The following is a 19,874-nucleotide window of genomic DNA, read 5'->3' as shown; positions in this document are numbered from 1 at the left end:
GCGTCTAAGTGGGAGGGTAGATTGGTAGGAATCATTCCTCTGTTGGTCAGAAGGTCCATGAAATGTTATAGCAGTACCCAGGCTTTGCAGGGCACTGCACATGGTGCTAGAGTCTGGAGTTACATCATGTTTCCTCCACATTGTACCTTTCTCATCCAGTGCATCTTAATTTAGTATTTTCTTTCAAACTCTTCAGCCCCTGGGTGATGCTTGATTTAGTGCACAGTACTTAAAGCCTGTAGCAGAAAGAGAATTCTTAATAACACTCAGAATTGGCCAGGTAATGTTTCTCCATTTTACAGATGAACAAGCAAGCCACATAAACAGATAGGTTTAAAAAAAAGCCCAAACCAAACATCACCACCAATTATGAATCCTTGATTTCTGTACGCATTTTAAGAATTACTCTTTTTCTTTTCATTTTACCATTCCAGAAGCAGTATTTTTCACTGTGTTGTTTCATACCCTTAGTTAGTTATGGTCAGGATGATGGAGGGTCCTTACCATTTCCTGGTACTTAGACCTTAGAGTGATTTCTAAGCTGTGTCTCACAAGGTTTCCCTTCCTTCCAAGTAGGTGATACCTCTCTGAGTATCTCCCTTGGTACCCTTCTCTTCCCTTTGGCTGCAGAGATGCTGCAGTTGACCTAGGAGCGTACATCTCTTAGACAGGAACAGAAGGAAAATGGGACATTTAAGGTGTTTTTCATGTGGTTTTTTGTTTTTTGTTTTTTTTCTGTAACCATTTGGGACATAAAACTCTGGCTGTGAATTTGCTAACCTGTGGAAAACTGTCTTCAGTTTTAGTTACTTATTTTTCTGATCTTTCCTCCAATTTAACCTTAATATCTGCTACCTTCCTTCCTCTTTAACAGAGGGATGATGATGCCTGCTGGTTGAAAAGATGGTTGATCCATCCCACTTAGGCTCATTTTCACTTTCTGTTTTTTGAAAGATACTCTTCTGGGTTCATTGTAATGTGATGTAAAAGTAGTCCTGTGGTGTAGAAATTCTCCTGGAAGACTGCGTAGTCTGGACTCAGCATATGAAGGACAGCAAATAGGCCACCTCTACATACAAACAATGTTCAGTATTTCTACCTTTCTGTACATCTTTCATGGCCTGAGATGTGGAACTGAAAAGGCAAAACAGAGCCATTGTTGTGATTATTATAGAAATGATGTCCACCAGGAAGGTGTCAGTGTCACTCTACAGGCTGAAAATAATTAAATAATTAAATTGCTGAGATGTTTTATTGACAATGAGTGAAAAATGTTGAAGACAAATGGTATCATCTTCATTCCCTTGACTCTTTTGCTAATTCTTCAAATTTTCTTACATACTCTCAAGTTTCAAGTCATTCTTGTATCAATGTCTTTTTCAAACAATTATCAGTTTCTCTTTTCCTTTCTACATTTTTGAAAACGTGAAACTTAAAGTGATTTATTAGTTCCTTTAGAAACATAAAAAATAAGTAATCCTTGTTCTATTCCTTATAAAGACATTGTGTCTTTCTCTGGTATACTTTCAGAAGTATTGAAACTGTTCTTTTCCATTGCAGTATCAGTCTTTCCCATACAACAAGAATGGATTCAAGGTAGGAATGAAGCTGGAGGGTGTGGATCCTGAGCACCAGTCGATCTACTGTGTTCTCACAGTGGCTGAGGTAAGCAAGCAGCCACAGTGTGGGGTTATAGTGGGTACTGAAATGAAACAGCAAAAGCTGAAAACCCTCACTCTTACCTAACAGGCAGGCATAAACTGTAGGAAGGTGGTTTTTAAATTAATAATGCTGTGTTATTTCTGCCTGATAGACATGTAAAGAATATATCCAGTGTCAATGTAGCAATACATATATTTAACATATACAGCTACAGAAAAGAGATTAGTTGGATGATGTGTGGTTTTATCTGGAATCCTGTAGTTTGTATTTAAAAGAAAAAATAAAGAGAAAAGAAACATGACAACTGATACATAGCAGTTTTATTAGAAGTTTGATAGTATTTGCAGTTGCTCCATTCACTAATACAAATACCAAAAGTTTCTTGTGTTGCTACAACTTTTTTAGGCTGATGGTCACAGAAATTGCCTGTATTGGCAACCTGTGCAAGTTAACATAAAATATAAACTCAGTTTTTCATTTTTCTGATGAACAGCTGTTTTGCTTTCAATAGAGAACCTGCTTCTTAGGCATATTTTTTATATCTTTTAAACACCTTACTTTAATTTTTGCATAGTTTTAATGGATTTTTGGATTTCATTTGTGAATTGAAATGGGGAAACTGGAAGTTATGTCAGAGTACAAATTAAATATAAAATAGGGTTGATGTTGAGATTTTCATTGATGAGTGCAGTAAATTTAGGGCATTTGGCACTCAGGGAGATGTGGAGAACTTCTGTGTAGAGAGAGTATTGTGTCCTGTTTTTCTCCTCATCTCAGTGGTTGACTTATTACTTCATGGAATAATGAAGTTCTGGGGAATACCTCCACTGACTTCTCATCTTTACTTAAACAGTTTTCAGTATCTCTCTGGAGAGCCTTTTGAACATACTTATTGTTCACTGCTCCCTTGCATATCAGTTAATCAGCATAGCTTGAGAACCTCATTATCTGCACTTTGTCCTCGGTTGTATCAAATGTATCCATGCTCTTCTGTAGGGCTTATGTTTTACTCTGATGTTGGGTTGAACCATTTTCAAGTTTTTGAGCACCACTGGCAATAGCCAGCCTTTAGTTAAATTCTTTTCACCAGAAGAGGAGGCAGTCAGACTGAGAATAGCTTTGCCTTTTAATTCTCTCCTTTTTATTAAATGAATTTATTCATCCAGTGCTGGATTTTGCAGAAGTAAAAAACCTGACTGAACACGTACAGTTATTATACATAATATTGAATGGAAGTGATTTTGTGTAGGGCAAAGATGTTAAAACATATTGTTGTATGTTTTCAATTCTTGCTTTTAGGTTTGTGGCTACAGAATAAGACTACATTTTGATGGATACCCAGATTGTTATGATTTCTGGGTGAATGCTGATTCTTCAGATATTCATCCTGTTGGATGGTGTGAAAAAACAGGTCACAAGCTTCATCCACCTAAAGGTATTGTTTAGTTTGAATCTGTATCTTACACATAGTTCTGAGATCAAGAGTACCTGTGTAATACTGTAATATTCTTTTTCTCAGAAATGTTTTAGTTCATTTAGTCAAGAGTATTTGAAAATGGCAAATTAAACACTAAGTCTTACCTAAAATCTCAAGTTCAAAAGCATACCCTTTTTATTCAGTGGAAATTCAGAGAAACCGAGAAAACAAAATGGGCCATAAAAGTCATTCATAAGGCATTGGGGAAAAAAAAAAAACTGAGCAGGAAACGTAGACCCCAGCTTAGTTCAAGGAAGATGGCAGCATACTGGTGACATATATGCTTAAACTGAGGCGGTTGAGGATCCTTTAGTGGAAGGTTAGGACATTTTTGCTACTGCATAGTGATCACTGTTAGTGTACATATGTTGGTACAGACTAATAAAGACTGCTCTTTCCACAAAGATTAAGTCTGAAATAGAGACAAAAAGAGGAATGAACAGATCAATAGGGAGAAAAAAAGGTAAGATTGCAAGCCTGAAGGTGTAATTTGTACATGGATTATGTAAAGGGTGTACATGTTTTGAAATGTGTGTAATTTACTTGGATAATTTATTCCATTTCACATTGTGTAACTTCTTTTGGCAATTGAAAGCCATCTGCACTGAACTGTACCATAAATAAATAGAAAAATAGGTAAATACAGTTCTTGTGGAATATGGAGGAAGTATGTGGGGATGAAGGGAGCAAGTCCTGAATTCTGGAAAGAGAAATAAATGAATGTGCCATTTTGGCATACACAGTGAGGGTAGTATGTGATTTAGAAAATGAGGAGTGCATAGATTCAAGAGGATGTGCTTGCAGAGAATTGTAAAACTCTGGATGTCAGGGCTCAGATGTGGAAAGTGAGAGTAAAGCCACTGAAAGTGTAGGGGCAAGGGGCCTCCCAGTGTGTGAGAGGGTGGCATTTCTTTGGGTGAGCCTTGAGAAGCAAGAGCTGCTCTTCTGAGTGCTCTGCAAGCTCCACTGTGGCCATGGGGCAAGAATGCTCTGTGCTGCCTCTTGCCTTGGGACACAGTTCTGCATAGCTGGCTGTGTAGAAATAGCCATTTCTTGAACATAAATAAGAATTTCTTAGAAAGTCGACCTTCGCTGATGTAATAACTTGTATGTAGCAAATGGGCAGTTCCCAGATACAGTGTTCCTGATGTTATTACAGTGTGCTTATTAAGTTTTGTATCTATAGTGAAGATTTGTCATCTTTTGCATCTTACATGCCTGGTTTAGAAAGCTTTTGGTAACCATGAATGATTGCCCCTGGAAGAACTTTGTGGGGTTCTGCTTTTCCAAAGAGAAGGATAATATGCCAGTTGTAGGTTCTATTTTAATTGGGTTGGTTTATATTTTGTTGTGGTATGACATTTTAATAATGATTTCTGTAGTGCCCATTGCAAATTTTACAGATGTTAAAGCCAATGAGAATTATGGCACAGGACACAGTATTTATGTAAAATAGCACCCCAGAGAAGAACTCAAAGGTTTGCATTAGTAAAATTTTCATGGTAGAAACCTTAGGCAACTTGGAACCTGGTTGTCTGACTTGGGGGAGGGGCAGGGGTGAGGAATGAGGGACATGAGACAGAAAGAATATTATTCCAGATGTTTTCTGAAACCTATTTCTATCCATGTGTATTAAAATGGAAAGAATGGGTAACTCCTAGTGCTGCTGGGCAGGACAGGACTTGTGGTGGGATGTCCCCCACCCCCACAGCAACAGAGGCAACAGGCAACTGCTGCTGGGCTTCCAGCAGGTACAGGAGAGTGAAAAGGCAAAATCAAACTGAGTTTCACAGAAGTTAATTCAGGACAGTGTTCATTTTGTGTAGAGGAGGCCACTTTTTAAATCTCACACAAGCAAAATCTGCAGCAAGAGAATGGATGTACATGTATATGTGTAAAAAATTGCATTGACTGATCTGTGTCTGCAGTGAATAAATCAAATTGACCTTTGGTCTTGTTATGAGAGATGAATTAGGAGCTTAAGATCTCCCTTTTTCACTTCATGACAGGAAGATCCGCACTGCCCTTAAACTGTTCACAGTCTACTAAAACAAGTTTTTTTTCTTGGGCTTTGTCCTAGTCCCAGTAACTGATCCCATCACTCATGAAGTCTGCTGTGAGCTTGGACTTAGGTTTGAATATTCTCTAGAATTACAAAGAGAAAATGAAAAGCCTAAATACTGTATTGCTTTAAAAATGGTTTCAAATGATCTACAGCTGTAGTATATCAAGACAAGTGGCAATTGGAGTATAAGAAACGTATTTTTGTTTGGACTTGTAGATTAATTTATGTTGATTACTATTTAAAATGAAAAATGAGAAAGGCCTGTGTAGAGAAGGTGAAGGTAAAGGGTTTTAAACTTGCAGTTCCTAGGATAATATGAGAATCTGAGGTTAAACAAAGCAGTTGTCTCTGGCATATTTGAGTAATACTTCAAGTAGTTAAGAGGTGACACATTTCAGTAAAGGCAGTCACTGAAATTCATTGTGGTTTTGGTCTTGCTTTACTGGGTTGTAATACTGACTAAAAGAGATGTTTCTACAACTGTTACATAACAGAAAAATGAAGGAGGAAGCTTATTTGCTTCCAACTCCTAGCATTGTTATTTAGATTAGAGCTACAAATGTTTTTTGTATATTATTTTATGCAGTTCAATATATTATGAATTATTTGTATTTTTTCCCCCCTAAGAAACTAAACATTGACATGTACTACCAGATTTCTTTTCTAGTGTTGTATACATGGAATAAAAAATGTATAAAATCAATGCAGGGTACAGTTTACACTGTGAATTGAGAAGGGATCCTGAGGCATTGATTATAAGCAACTGTTTTGATATAACTTAGGGGGATTGTTTTAAAGCTAGTAGTGATGATGCTGTATTAGTGATAGCCTGATGATGTAATATGGTGAAGTCTGGAGGAGGAGGGATTTTTGGTTTTTTATTTGTTTTGACCGACTGACATAGTGGGAAGAGCTTTGGCATCTGTAGAGCGTTTTCTGATTCTGAAGTAGAAGCAACAGACTAAAAAGCAGCTGGAGAACACTTGTTGGCTGTGTGTGTGTGTGTCAGTGAGACCAACAAAGGGAAGTTAGGTGGTACCTGTGAGGCAAACAGGTGGTGGTAAGGTGAGGTTTTCTAGGGGAGAGACAGAGGTGACCTGTAGCCTGTGCTGCTTGGAGTTGTTCATTTTAAGGGAATAAGATAGAAGTATAAAATTGGTCTCTTACTAACACATGCCCCCTGTATCTCATGCCTATCATTTCCTGCCCTTCTTTCACAACCCTCATTTAGGATATAAGGAAGAAGAATTCAGCTGGCCCTCCTACTTAAAGGCATGCAAGGCTCAAGCTGCTCCTAAATCACTGTTTGAAAACCAGAATGCAGTAAGTACTCACTTGTTACTGATTTGTAACAAGTTGTGAGCTCATGTGTGTGGTAGAGACTCATAGCACATTTCAGTGACAGCAGACTTGAGTCCTGAAATTTAAAACAAAAGTGTTTACAGCAAAATGAATAACATTCTAACATTCTTCACTGCAGCTAACCTCTGCAGTTCCAATTCATTAATTTTCTACTTGTGTTTAAACTTCCAATGCATTCTTAAATTAAAGATTTGTTATTTGTACTGTGTCTTACACCATAATCGTATGGAACAAGAATTGTCTTTCAGAGAGAGTATCTAAGACAGCTAAAACTAACACACTTAATTTTAGCAGCATGTTTAGGACTTTATTTCTTTCCTAAACCAGAAGTCTCTGTGTTTGAGCATCTCTCAGGTCAGCCACTCTGTTGGGACGGTTAATTGGGAAACTTGGAAATAAAATGAATATATTGATTGTGGACAATGGGGAGATTTCTGGATTTATAGTATTTATCTTCAGCTAAATGTCTTCCTCTGTGTAGACAGTGATTCCGTCGGGATTTCGAGTGGGGATGAAGCTGGAAGCTGTAGACAAGAAGAACCCGACTTTCATTTGTGTTGCCACGGTAACAGACATGGTGGACAATCGTTTTCTGGTTCATTTTGACAACTGGGATGAGAGTTATGACTACTGGTATGATGTTTTTGTTTTGTATCCTAGTGAAATGTATCAGAAATGTGTTAGCATTAAGTGCTGTTTTCTGTGATACTGTCCAGACTGGTGGTAAAATTACCAAACTAACTTTTGCTAGATTTTTAAGTAGGGCCACCAAAGTAGGTGTCAGTGGCAGACTGGAGGAATTAATTTTCCTATGTCAAGATGCACGTAAAAAATGCTGAGGCTGTGCTAGATTGAGTGTTTGTGTGTGCTGCTACATCTGGAGTTGTGGATTGATTTCAATTACACATTATATCTGAGGCTGATCTCTTCAGCAAAGAATATACACTGTGATAATGAGACTAAATGTACTTGGAATTAGTTTTACTTATAATTGTAAATTGAAGGAAAAGCTCCATGTATTAATAAGGTTCTTGATCCACTTATGTTGAAACCAAACTGTAGTCATGTTCTATAAAGCATCAGGATAGTGGCAAAACCTGATTTTAGTCCTTTATGTTCCACATTCCAGTGGAAAATGAGATCCTACTGTCCTGACCTGTATTAGAGATGACTTTTCTACATGTTGTGTGGTGGAGGGGCTGTGTGTATCTCTAGGAAAGTCAGTGGATGGAGCAGGATGTACTAGGAGCATAAAGATACTGACGGAGATTTATGTTGTTATAGTGCAGGTTTGTATTTGCACTTGGATCTTCATTTGATAGACCATTTGGAGCAATGTGGTTTACCTTAGAGTCTTTGGAGATTAAGTTACTGCAGAACAACTAGAACATTATTATGGATCCCCTTTATGACTGGGATTCAGCAGTGGCGACTTAATTGTATATCCGAGCCTATAAAAATAAATGAAGAAAATTTTCTTTGTCTGTATTTGATGACTACTTTGGCATTACGTCAATGAGAATGTCACAAAACTATAAAAGTGACTTCAAAACTTTGTGAGTCTATCTCTTGAAATAATAATTTTGTGGCCAGCGTGACAAATAAACTGAAGTAGAACTGAATTATTGAAGCAGTAGTGAGCAGTTAGTTGAGTGAAGTCAAGAGATTAATATCAAGATAATAGACCATACAAGTCAAAGACCAGAAAGATTAGCAATTATTTTCACAAAGAAGTGACACAAAACATACGTTTTTCTCTACAAAGCATCAGGAAACTGGGGACTGGGAAAACGTACTCTGAATATCTTGGTATTTGAATGCTTACTAATAATAACTATGACATAATTTAATAATTAAGATGTCAGTTAGGTAAAGATTTTAGGGAAAACACAGGGCAATATAACCTGTAGTTTGTTCAGAGGTTGCACAAGCAGCTTTCTAAAATACTGCACACTGTATAGCAGACATATACTGAATTTCAGACTTAATAATATTCCAATGTCAACAGGAATTTTGTCCACTGATCTTTTCAGAGGAGGGAGAAGCAATTTTCAAGTACATAACCAAGTTTTACATTTATAGTATTAGTCATAGTAACCTGAAGTGGGTTTTCTGAATTTTGTATATGAAATATATGACATAAATTCCTCCTAAAGCATGAAGAGAATTTAAAATGGAAAGCTTCTAGGTTTTCCTGTAGATCTTGAGAAATCATTGGAGCAGTGTTTAAACTGAAGTCAAGCTTAGGTTTTGCACTTTTGGAGAAATTGTGAAATACCTTTCTGGAAGCAGCAAGAAGATGCTCCTGGAAGTACTCTACATGGAAATTAAATTCTGCGTGGTGTGGTGTACCTCTCAGCGTTGCATTGAGAATAGGGAACAGAGAAAGAAGAGAAAAAAAATGGGAGTAAAGAGTGGCAAATGAAAATAGCAGTGGAGTGTCTGACCAAAAGAGAGCCTGAATATGTAACCTGAATGCATCCCACTTACATTTTTAATTTTAGATATCAGGTTTGTAAGGGCCTTAAAATATCTTAGGTGCATACCTTTTATGTCTACCAACTGCTGTCTGTAACTAAAAACAAAAATGTTTTTTGAAATTACCCAGAACTGAACTTTTCAGTTTCCTTGTGACTGCATGCAAGTTTCAGTCTCAGAATTATAATGAAGGCAAAATGACTTACTTTGTGTATATTGGTTATTTTCAAACAAGTGCCTCTTTTCTCTGTATACCTTTTGTGTTTTATTTGGAGTAGACTGAACTTTCTCATTGAGGTTAAAAAAACCTTTCCTATTTCTGGATACCTAAAAGAGAGTTGACTGATATTACTGACTTCAGGCAACAGAAATCCATTACCATCACCTAAGGGTTTCTAGGCTCCAAGCTTTCAGCCTGAAGATACTCTTCCTTACTTTATTTCTGAGCATTAGAAAATGCATTTTTGGTTGAAAGTAAGTACCCTGGTTAGAATTAGTCATTACAGCAGCTCTTTAATGTGTGGTCATGCTACTTTCAGTGTATTATAAATCCTATTAAATTTTCCTTTGATAGTGGCTTTTAGATGGAACAAAAGTGAACAAAATTGTCAAATTCAAGGTTTTACTTAAAGCAGTGAATTTTGACCTATAGAGCATAAGCCTTCAGGTCCTTTCTGTCTCTTCCATGTCATTTGATAAAACATAATACTGCTTTGAAAGCTGAAGGCACTCTTATTCAGTGGAACTTCTCAATTTTCTTACTCTTGTCTGAACCTGGAAATAGTGTTGGGAATCTTTGGATATGTGAGAACTATGAATTAACTACCAGCCCATCCTATATTCCTCCATTCCCTTGCATCAGTTTTGCTTACACCCAGATTGATGTTGTCTCATCATCCTAAATTTTTTGTGACCAAATGGAAACAGAGCCAGAGCTCATGAAAGAGGTGAAGCTGTGCCAGCTTGTTGCTGTTTGCCCACAGGAGGGTTGCTGTTCTGGGCATACTGCATCCCATACTTGCTGCATCAGAGGGCTCTGGGTGCCCTCACTATCCTTGGCTTGGTCTGAGCTTCCCCTGCAGGGAAGGTTGTACAGGCAGCTTTTGGGATCAGCTTACCAGGAGTATATTAAAATATAATGGCCCATGTGTCACTCACTGCTCCATTCCTTTCTGTCTTGCATGGAAAAATGATTTCTGAAGCCCCCTGTGAAAATAAAATTTATATTTTTGAAACCATTTTTTGGTCTGTATTACTTTTGGAACAGACTGGACTTCTTTGTGAGACTGAGTAAGATGCCAGCTCTGTTCTCCATCAGGATTTACTACTTTCCTAGCAGTCAAGTCTTTAAAAAGTTGCACTCTGCTTGTTTCACTTGAGAGATGAAAGTTAATTAACTTTGCTCCACTCTCTCTTTGAAAGGAACCATCATTTTGGAGAGGTTATATTGCATCAAAAAGAAGATAAAACAGTCTTAAAGAACCATGAGTCACAGTGCATGCTTTTAACTATTTAAATGGATAATGAACCATTAACTGACCCTAAATTTAATGTGAATCACCACGCAGCTTTCTTATCAGACTTTAAATAGAAGATCTGGTCGTGTTTTATGGTAATGCTATACCACCTCTGGATGCATGTCATAACATCCTGGATTACATTTTGAGAAGCCCTGACCTGAAATTATACCAGCTTTATACTTGTCAATGATGAAGTATTCTCAATTATGCACTAGATGGGGCTGCAGGATAGTTTGTATGTTTTTCTTGGCTTTTTTTGCTCTGTTGGATGACTGACATGTCACAATCAAGAACTTGTATAAGTAGCATTCTTGAGGGCACATTATTATTTATGGGTGTATGGAGCATGTGTGTGTGAGTAGTTTTTGATAGATAACATTTCTGTTACAGACTGTATCTACACTTATTAAAGTGAATATCAAAATATCAAAAGGTTTGTTTCCCAAAAGGGAAAATCAGAAATAATTTCAAAACAGAAAATCATTATAGCACACTTGGAGTAAAGAGAGTGGTGACTATTTAATTTAAATATCTGTCCAGAGCTTCAGGTAGAGACCTATTTAAGAAAACATTTTCCTGAAATAATTGAGAATTAACTTTTTCAGCAGCAAGCATTATCATTCATCTGTTTTGATCTAGTTAGGAAGAGCTGTGTATGTGACATTTTTGGGAAAAAATATGTGACAGATTTTTGGGAAAAATTAGCAGGACAGGTGAAAGTGATCAGTAGAAGACTATTAAGTTGTCTTCCGTGTGTGAGTCTCCCACTGGGATGTGCCCTCCTGCGGTGAGTTAAGGACTGTTGATCCTTACACGTGTTCCTTTCACAAAAGATGGTGCACACACCAGGGAATCATGTTGCAGCTGCCCTCGGTTTTCCTTATTGCAGAACTATTTCCTGGCCATTTACATCATGTTGCTCTTCCCTGCTTTAATGTTTTTTTCTGTAGTTAAGATGTCCATAACTCAGCAATCTGTCACTTTTTCTGTCCATCTGCATGGCTCTCTTACAGGTTCAGCTGGTGCACTCTGCTGCTTTTGGCTCCACTTCAGCTTTCTGGATTAGCTTCAGTTTCCAGTATGGATATTAGATTTTATGTTTCTGTCTGCGTGTTCTCACACAACAGAAAGAATGATTCACAAGTGACATGAATTGTGTGGACATTGTAATCTTGTTTTATTAGTCAAGTGTGCATTTGTCATGTCTCTGCTGCTTGGCAGAAGGTGGTGTTGGTGCTCTACTGTGGTCCAGGGGTAGGTAGGTTTGGAAGTGCAAAATCCTTCAGCTCCTGCTAGTGTTGGTAACCTTTTTTGGCCTAGGAAGCATCCTCACAATTCATGGCTCACCATGTTTTATGAAGCGTGTGAGCTGGGTGATCTGCCTTCTGTTTTGGAACAAGGGAGATAAAAAGCTGTGGGATGTGGCAAATTGATTGTGAAAGGTCAGCATAGCCTTTAACATTCCAGTTGACAACTCTTGGGCTTAGTCCCATAGCCTATTGTTCTTCCAAACTGGATGTATGTCCATTAAATTACACACATTAAAGCATAATAGTTTTACTTTAAATTGTGTGAGACTTTTACTGATCTCTACTTTCTATTGTTAAATGAACTTTTAGAAGCTAAAAAGGCTGTGTGAAATCAGTAGGTGAAGACGGACTGTGTGATCTGATTTTGCTGGAACAGGGATCTTTCTTTTTCCTTTTTCTTTTTCAGGATATTTTCCTGAGTCCGCCTTGGTTGCAGAAACTGTTTATAGGCTTATCTGTAATGACTGGGTTTTTCTTTGAAAGCAAATTAAAATTTATAGATGTTTCATAGTGCTATTTTGCAATGCTGCTTAATGACAGGTTGGTTTCTGTTCCATGAACACTGCAATGTCAAAGCATCTTCTAGGAACACATCTTCCATTGCAACATTCCTTGGTCATTCACTTCTTATTGAATCTTCAAGGCAAGAAGTGTGTGCAGTGGCATTCACTTTTCAGAGTTTTATTAAAGTGTATGTTCAAACTATGCTTGACAAATCAAACCAAACCAAATGCATTTAGAAGGTTTGTCCTCATAAGTGTTTTTATACATTTGCTTGACTATTGTAAGTAAAATACTGATAATACGATAGTGATCCTGTGCAAGGGACTCGTTACCAAATTTAACTTGGGAGAGTTTTGAAAACATTTTGTGAAATTTACTTCCAAACATTTTAGGAAGTAAGAGGATATGTCTTTTCAGTGCAGAAGTATAGCTCATACATATTCTGGTGTGAGAGGGATCAAAGAGAGGAGTGGTGCCCCATGTACTTGTTAGCTTCTCTTCAGAGTTACTGTAAAGAGAGAAGAGGCCAGAGGAAGCATGAAGCACTGGTTTTTTTATTATTTTTTTGAGGCAAAACATTTCTAGGAGTTGGTGCTGGGTTTTAACAGTGCTGAATTATCACAAAAGGCCTCTTGCTTCCTTTTATTGATGGCAACTTCAGCGATTTAGAGTGTGCCTAGTGTGATACTATAAATGCTAAATACGTTCAGTATAGCTTTATATATTGTAGAAGGCCAAAAGGTTGGTATTCATGAACTGAATTCAATCCTTGGCTATTGTCGGAACCATTAAAGAGTCTGTCTCAGGTAGGTTTTGTCTGCTGGGAATTATCTGATTGGCATCATGACAAAGAAATACTAGCAGAACTGTTTCATACATATAGCCGCAAGATAACGATATTATGTTGGGCAGTATTTTTCATCATTAGTGCTTTGCTCTGTTTAGGCAGAAGGCTAGACAAGTGCTTGTTATGAGACAATGTTCTGAGGCACCCAGCCTGCATTTCTATTGTTGAGCTCCATACTGAGTTTTAGACATCATGTAAAATACTTCTCAGATTTAAAACGAAAAAAAGTTATTCCATGTATTTCAGGTATGATGTGCTCCTTAATTTTTCTTTTATGAAGTGAAGGTTCAAGACTGTAATGTGGCGTAGCTCAGGGTCCAGTCTACCATCTTTTCTGTGCTGTGTTTCCCTTTGCAATCCCTAAAGTATGTTTGTGTTCCAGATCTGCAGACCTGGCATTTTGAATCGTAAGACTAAGGAGTGCCTGCATAATTTAGCTTTAGTTTCTTCTTCTCTCATGCACAGTTTGTTGCATCCTTTTTGAGGTATTGCACATTATCAGCCTATGATACTTTAGAAGTATTTAAATTAATATTGCTAATTAAAGGAACTTAATTAATTTGGGCTTCCAGCATGCTAATATTTTCTGGGTAGATGCAGATAACTGTTATTTTGTAAACACTCACAGAGAGCAACCTCACACTGTTCAGTATTTTGCTTTAGTAACTCAGGCTGAGGGAAAGTAGAGAGAATACCTATTATTCTCCAGTCTAATGGTGGAGGCATTGACTTCAAAGAGGGATTAAATAGAAACTGGATCACGAGTGGTTTGATATTTTGCTCAGTGATTATTATATGAAGTATGTGTCTTCATGGATGGCTGCTCTCTGCTTGTCTTCTCATTAAGTATTTGAGAAGTGTTTGGAAATCACAGAGGGAGACACGGTGTTTGAATCTAGGCTGTTACTTGGCTGCTCAAGATTGATTTCTTGATCTCTCCCTGGAGAACTGGGAATAGGCCTTAGCTACTTCCACTTACTCAGGCTTCACTTGCTGGGTCCTTGGAGTGGGTGGGGCACTGAGCTCATGGCCACTGGAGAGATGGAAATAGTGGTGGGGTTCTCCAGAAGAGAGCAGGGGGAGCATAGATGGAAATATTTAATGTCAGCTACTGAAACACCTTGAGGGATGGGAAATAGTGGAGGAGAGAGGGTGTGCACTGTGATACTGAATTTATAAAACTAAAGAAGAAATTAGATGGGTCAGGCTCCTATGAGAAGCGAGGTCCTTGAGGGCAGATCTACATGGGTAATATGTGGCTATAATACATGAGTTTTCAGCTAAATAGAGGCAAACTGTGTTTGCATGGTGTAGTGCAGTGCCTTGCAGAGTGATGCTGGCTTTTTGTGTCAGCAGCATGTTTCTTAGTCATCCTGACTACATAAATACAATATATTTCATTTAAAAAGTACTGTCAGTTGTTTGGTCAACTCAAAAACCATCAGTAAGAATCAATGCACACAGAAGGATGGTGCATGTTTCACAGTAGAGCCTGATAGCTTTTTACTTTTCCTGTAGATCAGTTGTACTTGTTGCCTTTACTAATAATATAATAATATATTACTATAATATAATACTAATATATACTTTACTAATATAATAATGATAGTATATACATTATGTATTATATACACTTTTATTGTGCAAAATGTGTTATGAAATAATATCCTAATATGTAATAAAGATACATAGTTATATATATAATAATTTAATATTACAGAAGGCTTAAACAGGTTTTCTCTTGTCTGCTTTTAGATCAGTTTTTTCTTAGAGTGTGTCTCTTTTGTTTGTTTTTGTGAGAGGACTCGATAGCCAGCACTCACTTCTGCTTTGGTGTGTGCACAATGTAAGCGACCCAGTGAGCACAGTGAGAGTGACCTCTCCCTGCTCCAGACAAATGCCAGCACACACAGCTCTCCCTGCCTCTGTTAGACTGCTGAGGCTCTTGTGGCAGGCCACAGGCAACAGCAGGAGTGCAAAATAAGGTGCACTTGACAGAAAATATGGGAAGTTGTTAACCCTTTGAGCAAGAGAATTTGATCTGTATTTTAAGAGCAATTTTCAGCCTTGGATCACTAATTCTTTTGTGTGGTTTGAGGCCTAAAATTCTTTGATTTTTTGTCTTTTGGTTTTGATTTGTGTTTTTTGGGGATTTTTTTTTTGTTTTTGTTTTTGTTTGTTTGTTTGGTTGGTTTTTTTTGGGGGGGGTGGTTTTCCACCCCAGAGTTTTTCTCAGACTTACTTTGTTTATGTGCTGCTGGGTTACAGTGACATGTTTACAGCTCCATTTAAACCACTCAGAACGCAGTTTTGAATTTTTGCTTGCCATTGGCAGTGCATTGCAGTTATACAGGATTTTCTCCTCTGCCTCCATTAATCAAGATCTTTAAGCTTTTGGTTTAAAATTTTGTTACTGGCATTGCAAGACTCCATCTGTCTTTGATGGGATTATGATGTTCTTGCAACTAGCCAACATGATTCTACCAAGAGTCTGCTTGTAAATCTTTCAGATCCAACATCATAGCTTCTCAAAAGAGATCTACCACTAATTTAAAGGACTTGATTTTCTTGATCTTCCAGCAAAATTGTAAATAAAGCCTTATGCTTGTATGGGTGGTAACAAGTCTGTGTTAGATGTGTTCATGTGTTCAGGTTATGTTTGCAGTTTAAGTTGAGGGTGTTGTGGGTTGTTTGGAATTTGTCTCTCTTGTAGGTCTTGGTTTGTAAGCATAATAGGATGTCTGAAGAGCTGCATTTTCAGGCCCTTTTTTCTCTCCTTCCTCTAGGTGTGAGGCAGCTAGCCCACATATTCATCCTGTTGGATGGTGTAAAGAACATAAAAGAACTCTCATCACTCCACCAGGTTTGTATGTTTGTTGCGTGTCTTAAAGATTTAAGGTGGCTGTAGTCAGGTAGCATGGTTAAAATACAATCATAAGTTGGCAATAAGCTTTCTGTTACCTCTCCTGATTTTTTTTCTTTCTGTAATCAGGAGTTTGTATTTGCAGAGTTGTAAATTCTTTTACAGGACTTAATATATTGAAAATATAAGTATAATAGATGTTAGGCATTAAGTGTGCAAATACATACTGATTTAGTAAAGAGACATCTACTCATGAAAGCTCTCCCTTGAAATCTGAACAAGTTTGCATTTTTGGCTGAATGAAGGACGAGTAAGACTCACATTCTGAAAATGCTGATAGAGCAAATTCCAGGTGCATGAGATCATTGCATAGAAGAAGCATCTTCATGTGAACTGAGTGTCCAAAGTAATGGATTCATGAGAAAATTGCCCTACATGATCAAGGAATCAAACTTGTAAGGGGTCTTTGAATGAAGGAAAATGCAATGAGAGAGATGATAAAGAAGGAAGGAAGTATATTCCTTAACGTGAAACTTGAGACTGTTTTTCGGGACTGCTATGTATGGCTGATGACCTAAACGCCCTGTTGCAGAAACTGGCATCTGGGGTCTGAGAACATGGAAAGTTTTAATTGGTTAAAACTGACTTTGACTAAATCTCTAATAGCCAGCAATCTTGAAAAGTCATAAACAGTCTGTCTGTCAGGTTAATTGCAGGCTATTATTCAGTGAATCCCTTGTAAAACAAATTAGAATTGGTTTTGTTCTCTTCTAGCTTATGAATACTAATGTTTGAATTTCAAGTTAAACTTCTGGTGCAGAGTGAAGGTGAAGGACAGGCACTGTGTTTTCTCTAACAGCCAAACTGTCTTTGTGTTTCTTCCCTAGAGTGTTTTATTAACATGACATTTTCTGAGAAAGGCAGGATCTTCTTTGATGATGTCCGTTGATTATTCATAAATGTCCAGGGTATTTTCTTAGAAATTTAGTTTAAAATTGCTCAGTAAAAGCGTAACTAGTAGTCAGATGTGCTCAACTGTGGTACAAAGCTATCACTGATTAGATTTTTAACCAGTGAATGACTGTTTGTTACTTGAATTAATTTCCTCAGTTAAGTAGACAGATTTTTCCAGTCCACATTATTTATATTGCAGAGGGAATCACATAATATTCTCGTATCCAAAGCAATTGTGTACGATAGCTACTCAGCAGTGTGTATGAGAGGATTGTTGACACTTTTAACCTGTATAGTGAATTTATCAGAGACGGTTTAGAAGGGCCTTTCTTGCAATTATTTTATAAGTCCAATGTATTAATCAAAACAGTATTATAAAAGTGCTATTCACTCTGTAAATTAGCTATTAACTTCATTATTTTTCACTGCTGTGTTTAATTTTGCTTCTATTTCCTCTGTGCCAGATTATCCACACGCTAAGCATTTTTCTTGGGAAAAGTATTTGGAAGAAACCAGTTCATTACCTGCACCTGCAAGGGCTTTTAAAGTGGTGAGAAAATGCTCAAGTTTTTTTCATGCTTTTAAGTTCATGTAATAAATTTGTTTTAAAGATAATACATATATGGTGTTCCTATGTTTCCAAATGTATCCAATTAATTAATTGCATAATAGGTGGTTTATTTTTATGCAAGTTTTCAGTTCACTGTTAGAAATCAGATTATTATAAATAACTATTACTGTATTTTTAAAATTATTATAAATGGGATTAAATACTACAAATGTATTATTAATCAGTGTAATTTGCTATGGAAAATTACTACCTACTTATTACAAATAATGAGATATCTACTGAGTCATGATAATATATTTTGAAGATTTGTATTTCTGTACATTTTATATGGTGCGATAGATACAGTATAAAAATGAATGTGAGAGGTTAGCCTGTTTGTCCATGTCCCAAGTCCATTGTCTTGGGCTTGTTTTCAATGCCCTTCAGCAGACTTTTTCCTCTGCAAGCTTGAAACAAGGGCACGTGGGCACAATCCACAGGCAGCTCCCCAGCTTAACTATGCTTTTGTGGGCAACATCCTTTTCTTTTATCTTTGTACTTGCTAGTTTCTTTCAGTGATCCATCTTTTTGAGCTCTTAAGATTTCAGTGTTGGTCCCTACTCCAGAAAGGAATCACACAATGGCTTGAGCTGGAAGGGCCCTTAAATACCGTCTAGTTCCACCCCTCCTGCCTTGGGCAGGGAAACCTTTCACTAGACCAGGTTGCTCAGAGCTCCATCCAGTGTGGCTTGGAACACTTCAAGGGGTTGGACATCCACAGCTCTAGGCAACCTGTTCAGGTGCCCCATCATCCTCACAGTAAAGTATTATTTCCTAATATCTAATCTAAGCCTACTCTCTTTTAGTTTGAAATAATTTCCTCTTGTCCTGTCACTACATGTCCTTGTAAAAAGATCCCTCTCCATCTTTCTTGTAGGCTCCCTTCAGGTACTAGGAGGCTGCAATTAGATCACCCCTCTTTTCCAGGCTGAAAAAAAGCAATTCTCTCAGGCTTTCCCTATAGGAGAGGTGCTCCATCCCTCTGATCATCTTGGATTTCTGTTGGGAGCCAGCACTGGGTAGCTGGTAGCTCCCAGCCCTTGTCTCTCAGCATGTTCATCTGAAGCATGTTTGCCTCAGCTTTCCAAATTAGGGACTCTAATCCTCAATTTTGCTAAGAGCTGGATTAACAAAAGGCAAAATGTGTTGTTTATAGCAGTTCCTGGGGTCAGGAGATTACCAGAGGTTATTAATGACCTGCAGTTTATCAACCCAAGGCGTGTTTGTCATAGTACTGTTTATCAATCTTACATTCTCAGCACAAATACCCTGAGCATGGATTAGGAAGTTATTTGGTTATATCTGAGACAGTAAAAGTGTTTGTGTTGTATTATGGGAGAAAATTGAGTTCTTAAGCTGCAGCTGAAGAAAAAACACCATTACTCTGTGAAGTCCTGGAGGGACAGATACATTATTTTCCTAAAAAACTAGAATAAACCTCATAACTTGTCTTCTGAATATGTTCCTTTAAAATGGAAATAACTTTGCTTTAGTTTTCATAACTGCAGATGACAAACACAAAATCTGATACTCCTACCAAAGACGCTAATTTTGTCAAAACAGTATTACAAACCCAGGCATTTGGTCTTGTTTGTTACTGTTATGCTGTGGATTAGTTATGTATTCAGTAGGAGACTGAAAGAGGGTTTGATTCATGAAACAAAAATACATACCAGAAAGCACAAATATGTTTCCTGTAGACAATTTCATAGACGTTTCAGGCAGCTGGTATGTAATGCTTTATTAAATACTGCAATGAAGCTGTTGGCCAAAATCTCTAGGAAATCTTTCCTAGAGAATTTAGGGAAAAAACCAGAACTGATTCAAACTGAAGATATACCCATTTTCATCCTTGGATGGCTTGAATCCAGTCCACTCCAGGAGAACCTGGAATCCCAAAGTAGTTACTTTGTTTCACTATACTGATAACACTAGTTTGAATTACGCTTTTATGCTTAAGTTTCTAGTAGAATGAGGGCAAATTTGAAAAAACAAAGGCAGAAAGTTTTTAATGGATTATATATATTTTAAAGCTGCATCAGATTTTGAGGTTTTGTTGTTTCACAGTGTTGTATTCACAGTATTGTTCTTTTCTAGAAACCTTCTCATGGCTTTCAGAAAAACATGAAACTTGAAGTGGTTGACAAGAGAAATCCAATATTTATCAGAGTAGCAACCATTGTAGATACTGATGACTATAGAATAAAAGTAAGTTTCTCTGT

The 19,874-nt window shown here is 37.3% G+C and overlaps 1 protein-coding gene across 5 annotated transcripts in view; it reads left to right on the top strand.

Annotated features, from left to right (window-relative positions):
- L3MBTL3 (L3MBTL histone methyl-lysine binding protein 3) overlaps positions 1-19,874 on the top strand; it is an 82,245-nt gene that overhangs the window by 32,265 nt on the left and 30,106 nt on the right. For all 5 annotated transcript variants that reach the window (XM_033056126.1, XM_033056128.1, XM_033056130.1 and 2 more), the window contains exons 8-14: positions 1,561-1,665; positions 2,962-3,097; positions 6,436-6,527; positions 7,048-7,199; positions 16,012-16,088; positions 17,507-17,592; positions 19,750-19,860. In XM_033056126.1, coding sequence (XP_032912017.1) covers positions 1,561-1,665; positions 2,962-3,097; positions 6,436-6,527; positions 7,048-7,199; positions 16,012-16,088; positions 17,507-17,592; positions 19,750-19,860 — 759 coding nt within the window. The remainder of the gene's footprint in view (positions 1-1,560; positions 1,666-2,961; positions 3,098-6,435; positions 6,528-7,047; positions 7,200-16,011; positions 16,089-17,506; positions 17,593-19,749; positions 19,861-19,874) is intronic.

Source organism: Catharus ustulatus, chromosome 3, assembly GCF_009819885.2.
Source record: "Catharus ustulatus isolate bCatUst1 chromosome 3, bCatUst1.pri.v2, whole genome shotgun sequence".
NCBI lineage: Eukaryota > Metazoa > Chordata > Aves > Passeriformes > Turdidae > Catharus > Catharus ustulatus.
This window is presented reverse-complemented; position numbering and strand designations above follow the sequence as displayed.